The sequence below is a fragment of the Mobula birostris genome, chromosome 12, assembly GCF_030028105.1.
Source record: "Mobula birostris isolate sMobBir1 chromosome 12, sMobBir1.hap1, whole genome shotgun sequence".
Classification (NCBI taxonomy): Eukaryota; Metazoa; Chordata; class Chondrichthyes; order Myliobatiformes; family Myliobatidae; genus Mobula; species Mobula birostris.
In genome coordinates, this window is record NC_092381.1 from 28,787,384 (window position 1) to 28,802,076 (window position 14,693).

General features: G+C 41.3%; 1 protein-coding gene across 4 annotated transcripts in view; it reads left to right on the forward strand.

Moving 5' to 3' along the window:
- cfap57 (cilia and flagella associated protein 57) overlaps positions 1–14,693 on the forward strand; it is a 93,311-nt gene that overhangs the window by 55,439 nt on the left and 23,179 nt on the right. For all 4 annotated transcript variants that reach the window (XR_011887975.1, XM_072273524.1, XM_072273526.1 and 1 more), the window contains 4 exons: positions 3,903–4,093; positions 4,227–4,400; positions 4,744–4,902; positions 6,522–6,665. Coding sequence is in view for 3 of the 4 variants with exons in the window: in XM_072273524.1 (XP_072129625.1) it covers positions 3,903–4,093; positions 4,227–4,400; positions 4,744–4,902; positions 6,522–6,665 (668 nt within the window). In the remaining variant the exon portion in view is untranslated. The remainder of the gene's footprint in view (positions 1–3,902; positions 4,094–4,226; positions 4,401–4,743; positions 4,903–6,521; positions 6,666–14,693) is intronic.

Below are 14,693 nucleotides of genomic sequence, written 5' to 3' on the forward strand. Positions count from 1 at the left end.
AAAGGGGAGGGGAGTGCCAGAGGAAGATGGAGAGCAGGCAAGGAGCAATTATGAGAGGGACAGAGAGAGAAAAAAAGGATGGATGGATGGATAAATAAATAAATAAACAAACAAACAAATGAATAAATAAATACATAAATAAGGGATGGGGGTAAGAACAGGAGAAGGGGCATTAACAGAAGTTAGAGAAGTCAATGTTCACACCATCAGGTTGGAGGCTACCCAGATGGAATATAAGGTGTTGTTCCTCCAACCTGAGTGTGGCTTCATCTTGACAGTAGAGGAGGACGTGGATAGACATATCAGAATGGGAATGGGACGTGGAATTAAAATGTATGGCCACTGGAAGATCCTGCTTTCCGTGGTGGACAGAGCGTAGGTTAATCTTACTCTTAATAATTTCTGCTTTGGCTCCTCCCACTTCCTCCAAACTAAAGGTGTAGCCATGGGCACCCGTATAGGTCCCACCTATGCCTGCCTTTTTGTTGGCCTTGTGGAACAGTCAATGTTCCAAGCCTATACTGGTATCCGTCCCCCACTTTTCTTTCGCTACATCAACGACTGCATTGACACTGCTTCCTGCACGTATGCTGAGCTCGTTAACTTCATTAACTTTGCCTCCAACTTTCACCCTGCCCTCAAACTTACCTGGTCCATTTCCGACACCTCCCTCCCCTTTCTTGATCTTACTGTCTCTGTCTCTGGAGATAGCTTATCTATTGATGTCTACTATAAGCCTACGGACTCTCACAGCTACCTGGACCATTCCTCTTCCGACCCTGTCTCTTGCAAAAATGCCATCCCCTTCTCGCAATTCCTCCGTCTCCACCACATCTGCTTTCAGGATGAGGCCTTTCATTCCAGGACAAAGGAGATGTCTTCCCTTTTTAAAGAAAGGGGCTTCCCTTCCTCCACCATCAATTCTGCTCTCAAATGCATCTCTCCCATTTCACGCACATCTGATCTCACCCCATCCCCCCGCTACCCCACTAAGGATAGGGTTCCCCTTGTCCTCACCTACGACCCTACCAGCCTCTAGGTCCAACATATAATTCTCCGTAACTTCTGCCACCTCCAACGGGATCCCACTACTAAGCACCTCCAACGGGATCCCACCACTAAGCACCTCCAATGGGAACCCACCACTAAGCACATCTTTCCTTTTCTGCTTTCCACAGCGATCGCACCCTAGACGACTCCCTTGTCCATTCGTCCCCCCCATCCCTTCCCACCGATCTCCCTCCCGGCACTTATCCTTGTAAGCGGAACAAGTGCTATACATGCCCTTACACTTCCTCCCTCACCACCATTGAGGGCCCCAGACAGTTCTTCCAGGTGAGGCGACACTTCACCTGTGAGTCGGCTGGTGTGATATACTGCGTCTGGTGCTCCCTGTGAGGCCTTCTGTATATTGGTGAGACCCAATGCAGACTGGGAGTCAGTTTCGCTGAACACCTATGCTCTGTTCACCAAAGAAAACAGGATCTCCCAGTGGCCACACATTTTAATTCCACATCCCATCCCCATTCTGATATGTCTATCCATGGCCTCCTCTACTGTAAAGATGAAGCCACACTCAGGTTGGAGGAACAACACCTTATATTCCGTCTGGGTAGCCTCCAACCTGATGGCATGAACATTGACTTCTCTAACCTGTTAATGCCCCTCCTCCCGTTCTTACCCCCATCCCTTATTTATTTATTTATTTATCTATCTATCTATTTATTTATTCTCTCCTTTTTTATCTCTCTCTCTTTTTTCTCTCTCTGTCCCTCTCACAATTACTCCTTGCCTGCTCTCCATCTTCCTCTGACACTCCCCTCCCCCTTTCTTTCTCCGTAGGCCTCCCGTCCCATGATCCTCTCCCTTCTCCAGCCTTATATCACTTTTGCCAATCAACTTTCCAGCTCTTAGTTCCATCCCTCCCCCTCCTGTCTTCTATCATTTTGGATCTCCCCCTCCCCCTCCCACTTTCAAATCTCTTACTATCTCTTCTTTCAGTTAGTACTGACGAAGGTCTCGGCCTGAAACGTCAACTGTGCTTCTTCCAGTGAGCAGCAGTTCTGTGGGCAAAAACACCTTGTAAATAGAGAGATCAGAGGAGAATGACCAAATTTGTTCAAGCTGACAAGAAGGTAACAGTAACTTAAGTAATCGTGCAGTACAACAATGTTGTGCAGAAGAGCATCTCTGAATGGACAACACATTAAGCCTTGAAGTGGATTGACTACAGCTGCAGAAGGCCATGAACGTACACTGAGTGGCCACTTTATTGGGTACATGAGATACCTAATAAAGTGGTTACTGAATGTATACTGTAGATTGAAATTAAAAGTTCTTTCCTTAAGTCAATTAAGCTAATTAGTTGAAGTGCAATTTTATAAATATACATATTCAATAACAATAACAAAAAACAGTGTTAGAGCATTATTCTAATTTCTCCTTTTCTACTATTAATTGTTCTTCATGTATTAAATTCAAAGCTTCATTTATTTTCAAAATATACATCTCTGAAATTCTACAATGTTCTGCATAGTCATGACACCAAGAAAGAAAAAGAAAAGAAAGGCAGCAAGGTCATCACCCCCAAATCCCATCTCCCTGCAAAAAAAAAGATGAACAGAAATGGAACAGGCACATCAACCCCCAAATCCCTCTCACTGCACAAAAAGAAAACAAAACGACTCATTGAACCCCCCCAAATCCCTCATCGCAGACAAAAAAACAAACAAAATGGAACAGGCCCATCAACGCCCCCCAGATCCCCCTCTTCCAACAAAAAAAAAGATCAGGTGAAAAAACACAAAATATAAAATCTATAAGACTGAATAGAGTCTATAGTCCAAAGTCCAAATCCAAAATGCAGAAAAAAACCTGGACAATACTTTCTGGCCCAGACACAACAGCAGGCTCTCCACTCTTCCCTCTCCAGTACAGAGCAACCGAATCAAAAGAAAGGCAGCTGGCGCTCACCATCTGTACTCACTTCAATGCTTCAGTCTCCCTCCTCATTGTAATCGGCAAACAATGGGAGTTTTACTCGACGAAATGGAGCCAAACATCAGCTTGCGCCCTGTCCTGCAGCCTGCCACTGATAAAATTCACAATTTTATCTGCCATTTCTTGCCAGCAGAGGGTACATACAGCTTCCCATTTTCACTAATCAGCCTTGGAATCCTTTCTGACAGGGAGACATACTTTCATAGATGATACTGCAAAAATCTTATACTTGTGGTCAGTTCTCTAATTGACCTTTATTTATTATTGATCTTGGAAGCTGTTCAAGCTGACAGCAGTTTACAAAGTTTTGGGACCCTCTGCTTACTGGTAGCCATTTCATGTTTTGTTGTTATAATATACGTTTGTATAAGACCGTAAGATATTGGAGCAGAATTAGGCCATTTGGCCCATCAAGTCAGCTCTGCCATTTCATCATGGGTGATCCAATTTTCTTCTTAGCCCCAATCTCCTGCCTCCTCCCCGAATCCCTTCATGCCCTGCCCAATGAAGAATCTATCAACCTCAGCCTTAAAATACATACAGACTTGGCCTCCACAGTTGCCTGTGGCAAAGAGTTCCATGGATTCACCACTCTTGTGTGCTTAGATGGCAATAAAAAACACATAAAGATTTATGAGAAGTATGCAACAGGCTTATTAGAATGTAAAGGAAAAGTATAGGTTAATATCTTGGTCAGAAACTAAAATCTTGGTTAAACAAGTGATTCTGAAGCAATGAATAAGTCAAGGTGATGGTCACTCCAGTTGCCCTGCCCTATCTCATTGTGTTCCTTGGTGTAATGCATATATTCAAGATGCCATAACCCAGTGGAGGCTGGAATCAAGTTATCTATTGCGTGCATTTATAGACAAATTTACTTCCATGCATATTTCTAATTTTAGAAACAATGAACAATCAGAAATTAATGTTGGAATATGAAAAATACCAGGAGCTGCAAATCAAATCCCAGCGAATGCAGGAAGATTATGAAAGACAGTTGAGTGAAATGGATGAGAGTAAGACCCAAGCATTAGAGGAGCTGACAGAGTACTACGAGACCAAACTACAGGAGAGGGGCACACTTATTACACAGGTAAAATAGAAGAACATGAAATAGGAATTAATTTTAATTAACCTCTTAGAAGTTAAACATACACTTTCACAGCTTAATAAGTTTAATAAATTTTTGACTGTTGTACTAATCATTCCACTTTAAATTATTTTAGTTGCAGGATGACTCCAGGCAGCAGATTAAAGAGTCTGATGAAACAAAGAAACAAATAGAGGAGGATTGTGACCGAGAAATTCAGGACATTAAAATTAAATATGAACGGGATTTGAGAGATGAGAAGGAGGCAAATCTCCGACTGAAAGGAGAAACAGGAATCATGCGAAAAAAGGTATGGAAAGGTCCTTTTTCATAAAAAATCAATTTGAGTTACAAGATTGTCACTTCCATATTTCCCCTAGGCAGTTGGAAAAAAATTTTGATCTGTGTGTCAGCAAATTATCTAAAAATGATGAGCATTCTATCTTTTTCTGAACTAAAATCCTATTGTCTTATATGGTACAATGATATTATTTTATATAATATTATCTTCTCAATAATATCACTAACAATCATTGAATAATTACCCAAGAAAACTAGTTATCTTGATAATTGCTTTGTGATTCTCTGAGTGTGAAAGTCTAATGATTTTGGTCCATCCTTTCATCTCTTTCCAATGTTCCTCCTTATCACAGTTTACCAGCTTGCAGAAGGAAATTGAAGACAGACAGGGAGAAATTGAGAAACTGAAGGCAGAACATCATAAGTTACATGGAGTCATCAAATCTCTAGAGAAAGATATCCAAGGATTGAAGAAAGAAATCTTAGAACGGGATGAGACGATACAGGACAAGGTGAGGCAGCTGGGAAATAGCAAGGAAGGGAAAATGAATTTGCCTAAGTGGAAGAGAACCCAATGGCAATTATACACAACGCAAAGAATGGGATTATGCAAAAATGCACACGTGTATTATCATGTTTAAAAATAATTAGTGATGTTAATCGTCTAGTGCAAGTTTTGAATCTAAATATTCTCCTTCCTTTATAATAAGCTCTTCTTAATAGAAGAGGGAATATAGTGTAGGGAAGTGTATGGTTACGCACCTTGGTAGAAGGAATAAAGACGTTCAGAAGGAATAAAGAAGTTCAGAAATCAGAGGTACATAGGGACTTGAGGTCCTTGTGCAGGATTTCTTAAAGGTTAACTTGCAGGTTGAGTCGGTGATAAAGAAGACAAATGCAATGATAGAATTAATTTCAAGAGGACTAGAATATAAGAGCAAGGATCTTATGTTGAGGCTTTATGAGGTTTTGGTTAGACCCTACTTGGAGAATGGTGAGAAGTTTTGGACCTCTTGTCTAAGAAAAGAAAAGAAAAGATATGCTAGGATCAAAAGAATATTCACAAGAATTGTTCCAGAAATGTATGAGGAGTTAACATATGAGGAGTGTTTGATGGCTCTGTGCCTGTACAGTTTAGAAGAATGAGGAGGAATCTTATTGAAACCTATCAAATACTAAAAGGCCGAGATTAAGTGGATGTCGAAAGGATGTTTTCTGTGGTGGGTGAGCCTAGGATCACAGACCACAGCCTCAGACTAGAGGGACATCCTTTTAGAACAGAGAAATTTCTTTAGCCAGAGGATGGTGAATCCATGGAGTACATCACAGAGATTGCTATGGAAGCCAGTTACTGAGTATATTTAGAGCAGAGGTTGATAGATTCTTGATTAGTCAGGATGTTAAGGGATATGGGAAGAAGGCAGGAGAATGGGGTTGAGAGGGTTAATAAATCAGCCATGATGCAATGGCGGAGCAGTCTCTATGGGCAGAATGGCCTAATTCCTCTCCTATGTCTTATCGTCTGATGGTCATTTGTTACCAAAGTTAAATAATAACGTTCTATGCTTCTCTTTCCATAAACTTTAGTTACTTCAAAACTTTTTTCAAGATCAAAGCCAGTCCTGATAACACTTACTTTCGGAACACCTTAGGAGCAACAATATTGGGTAATTCTCAGGCAGAATAATATAGTGAGATGCTCCTTGTCTTTCTGTGAGCTCAACTGGAATCCCATTCAAATATCAACATGCAGGAATCTGTTTAACTTCTGAGACCAAAAATGATCAGCGGCAAAACATATCATTGAAAATTATACAAATATTGCTTTGGGAAGAAAATAAAAGTGCTGTGTTGTGCTGAATAGTGGCAAAGATTTGACGATCTTCAAATGATGTAATATCAATCATTGAATAAGACTAGCTATTTCAGCAAGGGTTATTGGAAACAGCACATTTTCACTTACAGCAAATCAGCATAGAACTAAGCATAGTCCAACATAATGAATGTAAATTTCTTTGAACTCTGCTGCTTTCAGTGTCATTCCAGTGGAGGACAGAATTACCCTCTAAGTTCCACATAAGCAAGGAATGACAACTCCAAAAATTATATATAACATTCTGATCTTCTACAGGAAAAGCGCATCTACGATCTCAAGAAGAAGAATCAAGAACTGGAGAAATTTAAATTTGTTCTTGATTACAAGATTAAGGAGTTAAAACAGCAGATTGAGCCACGAGAAAATGACATAAAAGAGATGAAAGAGCAAATTCAGCAAGTAAGTCTTCAGGGAACAAATAAACAAATGGGGAAAGAAATGAAACAATGTGCATGGTATGTATTGATATCAACCCTCAGTGTTTTGAATTCCATTAAAATAAAGGCATAAAACAAAGAGGATAATTAGAATTATGGTCACTAGAGCCAAAGTGGTCCCAGATTGCACTTTAATTATTTGCCTTGCCTCGTTCCCAAAGAAGATGTCCAGTATTGCAACCTCCTGAAAAGGGCCCTCTGTATATTGACTTAGAAACCTTTGCTGGACATCTATCACAAATTCCACCCCATCCAGACTCCTCACATTTTGGCTGGCCCAGACAATACCAGTGAAATTAAAATTTCTGACAAATACAACCCTATTATTTTTTTAAAATATGAGCAATTTCTCTACACACCTGCATCTCAAGTTCCCACTGACAATGTATGTGTCCATACATGTGCTCCAGTAGTAACTCTTGCCTTCTTGTGTGTAATTTCAACTCATATGACCTCATGAGGTACCGAAGAATGCCATCTCTAAGTACTGTTGTTATGTCCTCCCTTATCAAAAATGGTACACCCCCTCTTCACTTACCTCTACCTGTATTACACCTGTAGCATCTGTATCCTGGAATACTGAGCTGCCATTTCTGCTCTCAACCATGTACCATTAGGCACATCTGCAAAGGGAGCTGCCATTAGAAAGTAGTGTCCATTATCAAGGACCCCCAAGCCATGCTCTCTTCTTACTGCTGACATCAGGAAGGATGTACAGGAGCCTTACCTCCCACACCACCAGGTTCAGGAACTTATGAACCTACAATCATCAGGCTTTTCAGCCAGCAAAGATAATGGCACTCACCTCATCTCTGAATAGATTCTATAACCCGCGGACTCGCGTTAAAGGACTCTATAGCTCATGTTTCTCAGTCCTATTTATTTATGCATTTATTTTATTTGCAATTCGTCTTCTTTTGCACATTGATTGTCAGTCACATTTGTGTGTAACTTTTCATTAATTCTGTTATATTTCAAAGTTCAAAATCAAAGTAAATTTATTATCAAAGTACATATATCTCATCATATACAACCCTTGAATTCATTTTCTTGCGAGTATATACAGTAAGTCCAAGAAACACAATAGAATCAATGAAGAACCCCATCCAACAGGAATGACAAATAATCAATGTGCAACTGACAACAAACTGTGCAAATCTAAAAGTAGAAATAATAACAATGAATAAATAAACAATAAATATTGAGAGCATGAGATGAAAAGATGAAAAATTTGAGTCCATAGGTTGTTGGAACAGTTCAGTGATGGGGTGAGTGAAGTTGAGTGAAGTTAACCTTTCTGATTCAAAGCCTAATCGTTAAGGGGTGATTACTGTTCCTGAGCTTGGTAGTGCGGGTCCTGAGGCTCCTATACCTTGGTAATAGTGAGAAGAGAGCATGGCCTGGTTGGTAGGGGTCCTTGATGAATGATACTGCTTTCCTACGACAGTGCTCCGTGTAGACGTGCTTAATGGTGGATGGGTAGATCTTTACCTATGATGGACTGATCCTACTTTTTGTAGGATTTTCCATTCAAGGGTGTTGGTGTTTCTATACCAACCATGATGCAATCAGTGATCCACCACACATCTATAGAAATTTATAAGTTTTAGATGTCATGCCGAATCTTCACAAACTTCTAAGGATGTAGAAGCTCTGTCGTGCTTTCTTCATAATTGCACTTACATGCTGGGTCCAGGATGTTAACTCACTGATGGGGTAGACCCGAAGGCACGCACCCAGTGATTCAGGAACAGCTCCTTCCCGTCTGCCATCCAAATCCTAAATGGACATTGATCCCATGAACACTACCTCACTTTTTTAATATATTTTATTTCTGTTTCTATTTGTTATATGTAGACACTAATTAATTAATTTATTTGTTTTCATTCTTTTAATCTTTTTTACTTTTTTTTCCTTCATTTTTCTTCTTCTGTATTATGTATAGCATTGAACTGCTGCTGCTGTTAACAAATTTCACGACACATGCTGGTCATTCTGAACCTTTAAGTTCTTTATGTCCAGTAGGGTCTTGTGATCATAAAAATATATTTTAAAAAGACAATAATACCTTTGGCTGACCCTGTAGAAGCCACTGTGTCCAAGCATGCCACCATCTTACTGGATGACCAACTTACCATCTACCCAGAGTAATAATATCTGGATTGCTGCCAGTGTCATGCACCAGCAAGAGTAAGAACAGGATTATTTGGCATATGAATGCATGGCTGAGGAATTTGGTGCATGGGGCAGTGTTTCATATTTTCATATTTCTAGATTATTGGGATCTTTTCCTGGAAAGGTATGATCTGTACAGAAAGGACGAGTACATGAACCAAAAGGGGATAAATATCCTTGCAGGCATGTTTACAAGAGCTCATGGGGAGGGTTTAAACTAATTTGGCAGGAGGATGTGAACCGGAATGACAGGGCTGAGGTTGGGACAGTCGGTATACAAGTAGATGCAGTGTATCATGAGACTATGAGGAAAGACAGGCAGATGATACCCCAACATTTGCAGTCAGTGGAACGAGTTGAAATGTAACATGGAGACAAAATTGAAAAGGGTAGTGAATACAGGACTGATGATATTATATTTGAGTGCATGGGGTATATGAAATAAGGTAGGTGATCTTGTAGCGCATTTAGAGATTGGCAGGTACAATCTTGTAGCATCACTGAGCCGTGGCTGAAAGAAGATCTTAGTTGAGAGCTTAACATCCAAGGATGCATATTGTATTGAAAGGACAGGCAGGTAGGCAAACAGGATGGGGTGGTTCCATTGGTAAAAAATGAAAACAAATCCTTAGAAAGAAGTGAGATAGGATCAGTAGATGTAGAATCCTTGTAGGTAAAGTTAAGAAACTGCTAAGTTAAAAAGACCGTGATGGGTGTTATGTACAAGCCTCCAAACAGCAGCCAGGATGTGGGCTACAAATTACAACAGGAGATAGAAAAGGCATGTATAAAGGGCAATGTTATAATAGCAATGGGGGATCTCAATACGTAGCTAGATTGGGAATATCATGTTGGTGCTGGATCCCAAGACAGGGAATTTGTAGAATGCCTATGAGATGGTTTTTTAGATTAGCTTGTGGTATATGCAATATGATCATTGAGAGGGAGGAGCTAAAGTTAGATGTATCAGTCTTATAGTGGAGTAGAGTAAATTGCGGAATGATTGGGTACTATCAAGGATTTAGGTTAAAGTTAAAGTCTGTCTCGAGCCTTTGTGGCCCATCAGGCTGGTGCTTATGCCAGTTTCTGTGGTGTGAAGCGACTGAGAGTACGAGACTCCCCCCCACCCCCGGATAGGACGCCAGTCTATCGCAAGGTTAACCCCCAGCATTTTGCCGGTACCCATTTTCAGCTGGGTGGACTGGAGCAGTGTGTGGTTAAGTGCCTTGCTGAAAGACACAACAAGCTGCCTTGGCCGAGACTCGAACCCACGACCTTTAGATCGTGAGCCCAACGCCCTAACCACTTGGCCACATGCCACACTATCAAGGATAACGACACACAACAGCAGAACAGCAAGATTGGAGTTCCTGGGGTCGATTTGGAAGGCGCAGGATAGATACATACCAAAAATGAAGAAGTATTCTAAAAGGAGGATGAAGCAACCATGGATGATAATGGAAGTCAAAGACAGTGTAAAAGGAAAAGAGAAGGCATATAATATAGCAAAATTAGTGTAAAGTTAGAGAATTGGAAAACTTTTAAAAACCAGCAGAATACAACTAAAAAGCCATAAGGAGAGAAAGTTTGACTATGAAGATAAGCTAGCCAATTATATAAAAAAAGATGTTGGACCACTGGGAAATAACACTGGAGAGGTAGTAATTGGGGGGGGGGGCAGGGGGCAAAGAAATGCCTGATGAACTTAATAAGTATTTTGCATCAGTTTATGTGTGGAAGACAGCAGAAGTAGACCAGAAATTCAAGAGTGAGTGTAGCTGTCATGACTAAGGAGAAGGTACTTTGGAAGCTGAAGGTACTGTAGGTAAGTCTCCTGGTCTAGATAGACTACACTCTAGTGCTCTGAAATAAGTAGCTGAAGAGATTGTGGAGACATTAGTAATAATCTTTCAAGGATCACTAAATTGGTTGCAAAGAACAGGTGAACCCAAACGCAGGACACTGGCATGGGGATAGAGTTGGGATGCAGACGAGGGCGTAGGCGTGGCTGGAGCTGAACGGCAAACAGGAGGATGAACAGAAAGGCAGGCGGCAGACAATGTTTCTCTTGACATGGGGAGACAGAGTTACACAGGCAAACCTCAATATTGAAACAAAACTTAGTGTCATCTCTCGCTGCCGACTCGTCCACCTGGCTGAGTCCATTCAAAAAATCCCCGGAGTGACTCATTGCTCCACCCCGAATCGGCTGCTGACGCCTGGAACTCCACCGAATATTCAGCAACACTGCGGGAGCCCTGGCAGAGAATGAGTAGACGCTTGGCATCGTTTTTACCATGGACGGGGTGGTCGAAAACTTTTCTCATCTCCACAATAAACTTGGTTGTCCCAAACTGCTATGGCCCACGCTAATGCGCTCCCCCGCAGCAACCCCATGACATAAGCAATTTTAGACTTATCTGTGGAGTAAGTCGACAACTGCTGTTCAAACACCAGAGAGCATTGAAGGAGGAAACCCCAGCACTTCCCCACATCTCCCACATAGTGCTCTGGCTCTGGTACGTGAAGCTCTCTGGGTAGGGCTGTTGGTGAAGCTTGGTGTTTGCCACTACAGGCGGTCTGGGCTGGCTAGGCTGGGTTCCAGGAATGGGCTGAGTGATATGAGTGGAAACACGGTCCACCTGGTTACCGATCTGCGTGACGTCAGCAGACAGGGAACGAAGGTTCTCCATGACCTCCCGGAGGAGTTGGTCATGCTGTCCCAGTAGGGAACCCTGGCTGGTGAGGGCTTGTTGAAGGGTGTTTGTGTCTGCTGGGTCCATGGTGGCCAGATCGTTCTGTTGCAAAGAACGGGTGAACTCAAACACAGGACACTGGCACAGATATAGAGTTGGGATGCAGACGAGGGTGTGAGCGTGGCTGGAGATGAATGGCAAAAAAGAGGATGAACGGAAAGGCAGGCAGCAGGCAAAAACTTATCTTGACATGGAGCGTTGCTGGAGCTGAACGGCAAGCAGGAGGATGAATGGAAAGGCAGTTGGCAGACAATGTTTCCTTGACATGGAGAGACAGAGTTACACAGGCAAACCTCAATACTGAAACAAAGCTTAGAATACACAATCCTAAGCGGCCGGGATTGCGACAAAATTATGGAATGGTTCGGGAGGACTGGAAAATTGCAAGTGTCATTCCACTCTTTAAAGGCTGGAAAGAGGCAGAAGAAAGGAATTTATAGGCCAGTGAGGCTGACTTCAGTGCTTGGGAAGATTTTGGAGTCCATCAGTAACGATGTGGTTTCATGGTATTGGTATTTGGATGTACATGACAAAACAGGCCAAAGTCAGCATAGTTTCTTCAAGGGGAAATCTTGCCTGACAAATATGTTGGAATTCTTTGAGGAAATAACAAACAACATAGATAAAGGAGAGTCAGTGGAAGTTGTTTACTTGGATTTTCAGAAGACCTTTGACAGGGTCCTGCTCATAAAGCTGCTAAACAAGGTAAGAGCCAATGGTGTTACAGGAAAGGCACAAGCACGGACAGAAGATTGGCTGATTCGCAGGAGGCACGGAGTGGGAATAAACGGGGCCTCTTCTGCTGGTGACTAGTGGCGTTCCACAAGGATCGTTATTGAGACCGCTTCTTTTTATGTTATATGCCAATGATTTGGGTGTTGGAATTGATGGCTTTATGGCCAAGTTTGCAAATAATATGAAAATAGATGGAGGTGCAGGTGGTCTGCAAAAAGACTTATACGGATTGGTAGAATGGGCAAGGAAGTGGCAGATTGAATATAGTGTAGGGAAGTATATGGCCATGCACTTTGATAGAAGGAAAAAAAGTGTTGACTATTTTCTAAATAGGGGAAAAAAATTCAAAAATCAGAGATGCAAAGGGATTTGGGAGTCCTTGTGCAGGATTTCCTAAAGGTTAACTTGCAGGTTGAGTTAGTGGTAGGGAAGGCAAATGCAATGTTGGCATTCATTTCGAGAGGACTAGAATACAAGATCAAGGATGTAATGTTGAGCTTTGTAAGGCAATGTTCAGACCGTACTTGGAATTTTTGGCCCCTTATCTAAGAAAAGATGTGCTAACATTGGAGAGGGTACAGAGGAGGTTCACGAGAATGATTCCAGGGATGAATAGGTTAACATATGAGGAGCATTTGATGACTCTGGACCCATGTACAATGTAGTTTATAAGAATAAGGGGGATATTATTGAAACCTATCGAATATTGAAAGGCCTGGATAAAGTGGATGTGGGGAAGATGTTTCTTATGGTGGGTAAGTCTAGAACCAGAGGGCACAGCCTCGGAATAGAGCGATGTCCATTTAGAATAGAGATGAGGAGAAATTTCTTTTGCCTGAGGTGTAGTGAATCTGTGGAAATCATTGCCATAGACATCTATGGAGCCCAAGTTATTGAATATATTTAAAGCAGATTGACCAGGACATCAAAAATGACAGGGAGAAGGCAGAAAAATGAGATTAAGAGGGATAATAATCAGCCATGATGGAATGGGTCCAGTTCTGCTCTTTTATCTTACGGTCTTACTTGCTGCTGCTTAGAGTCCCACAGCTCACTGCCCCATCCTCCACAAATTTAGTTTAAATTCACCTGTGCAGTGCTAGAAATTCCCCGCAAGGATATTGGTCTATGTCTGCTTCAAGTAAGCCCTGCTCAACGTGTACAGGTCCCCTCTATCCCAGAAGAGATTCCAATGGTTCAAGAATCTAAATGCTTGCCTCCTCTGTACCTGTAAGACCCTTGAATTAAATGATCAGTGCATAAGGAGGAATGCTACTCGAGGTAAGTGTCTGCTCTTGTAATAGTGCCTGTAAGATTTTTCTGATCGTTCCCCTGATCAGGGTAGATAGCACCAAGAGATACCATCCTATCTGAAAGACAGTAGCTAGGCCAGCGTATCACTCTCCTTGCATTGCAGTCTCAGCTTTCTTTACATGCTCAGGTTTAGGATTAATAAATTAATCCACAAATCTTCAGAGTCAGAGGCAAGAGTGAAGCAAACTGATGTCCATGAACAGAAAAATCTTGTATATTTCCTTCTGACATTGGAACATGATTAACAAGGTTAACTTTGAGAAAGAAAACTTGCTCCCCCTCATGAACTATATGCTTAACCATCAAGCATGGTAAGGTGATTCTTACACCACATTGTTCACCACTCAAAGTATATTATTGAATAATAAAATGCATATCAGAATTCATGTAAGCATGCTTTCATGGTCTAGTGCAAAGATAAAATTGTTTTTGCTCCATTTATTTTTGGTATGCTGTTAAGTACAAAGTGCACTGAATAAGTTTTGTGGTCTCATGATACTGCTACTGTATTCTTGATAAGTGAGCACTACTTGTTCAGAATGAGTCTAAATGTATTAGAAACACAGTCAAATGCTTTATTCTCTTTCACTAGGCAATTAAATAATGGAAACTCAGTGTCACAATCACGTTTATTTGTCATGCCACATTCTCAAAAAATGTATTGGTCACTAACTTCAACATTTTTAGACTGCTCTGTTGCTCTGACTTCTCTTACTGTACATTAGAAATGGTATTCTACTATTGCTCTAAGGTCCTGGATTTGGTCATTCACTCAATATTTTAAGTATTTGGGTTGCTGCAGAACTTGACATTTTAAAATTATATGAAAGAGTTCCACTGCTTTATTCAACCATGCTCCCACGCCCACAGTTCTGTAATTCACAACTTTTTATGTACATTTTCAAATACTGATTAAAAGTCATAGAGTTATGCAGCATGGAAACAGGCTTTCAGCCTAAAGCACCTATGCTGACTGTGTTCCCTAAACCTCTCCTATCTACGTAGTTATC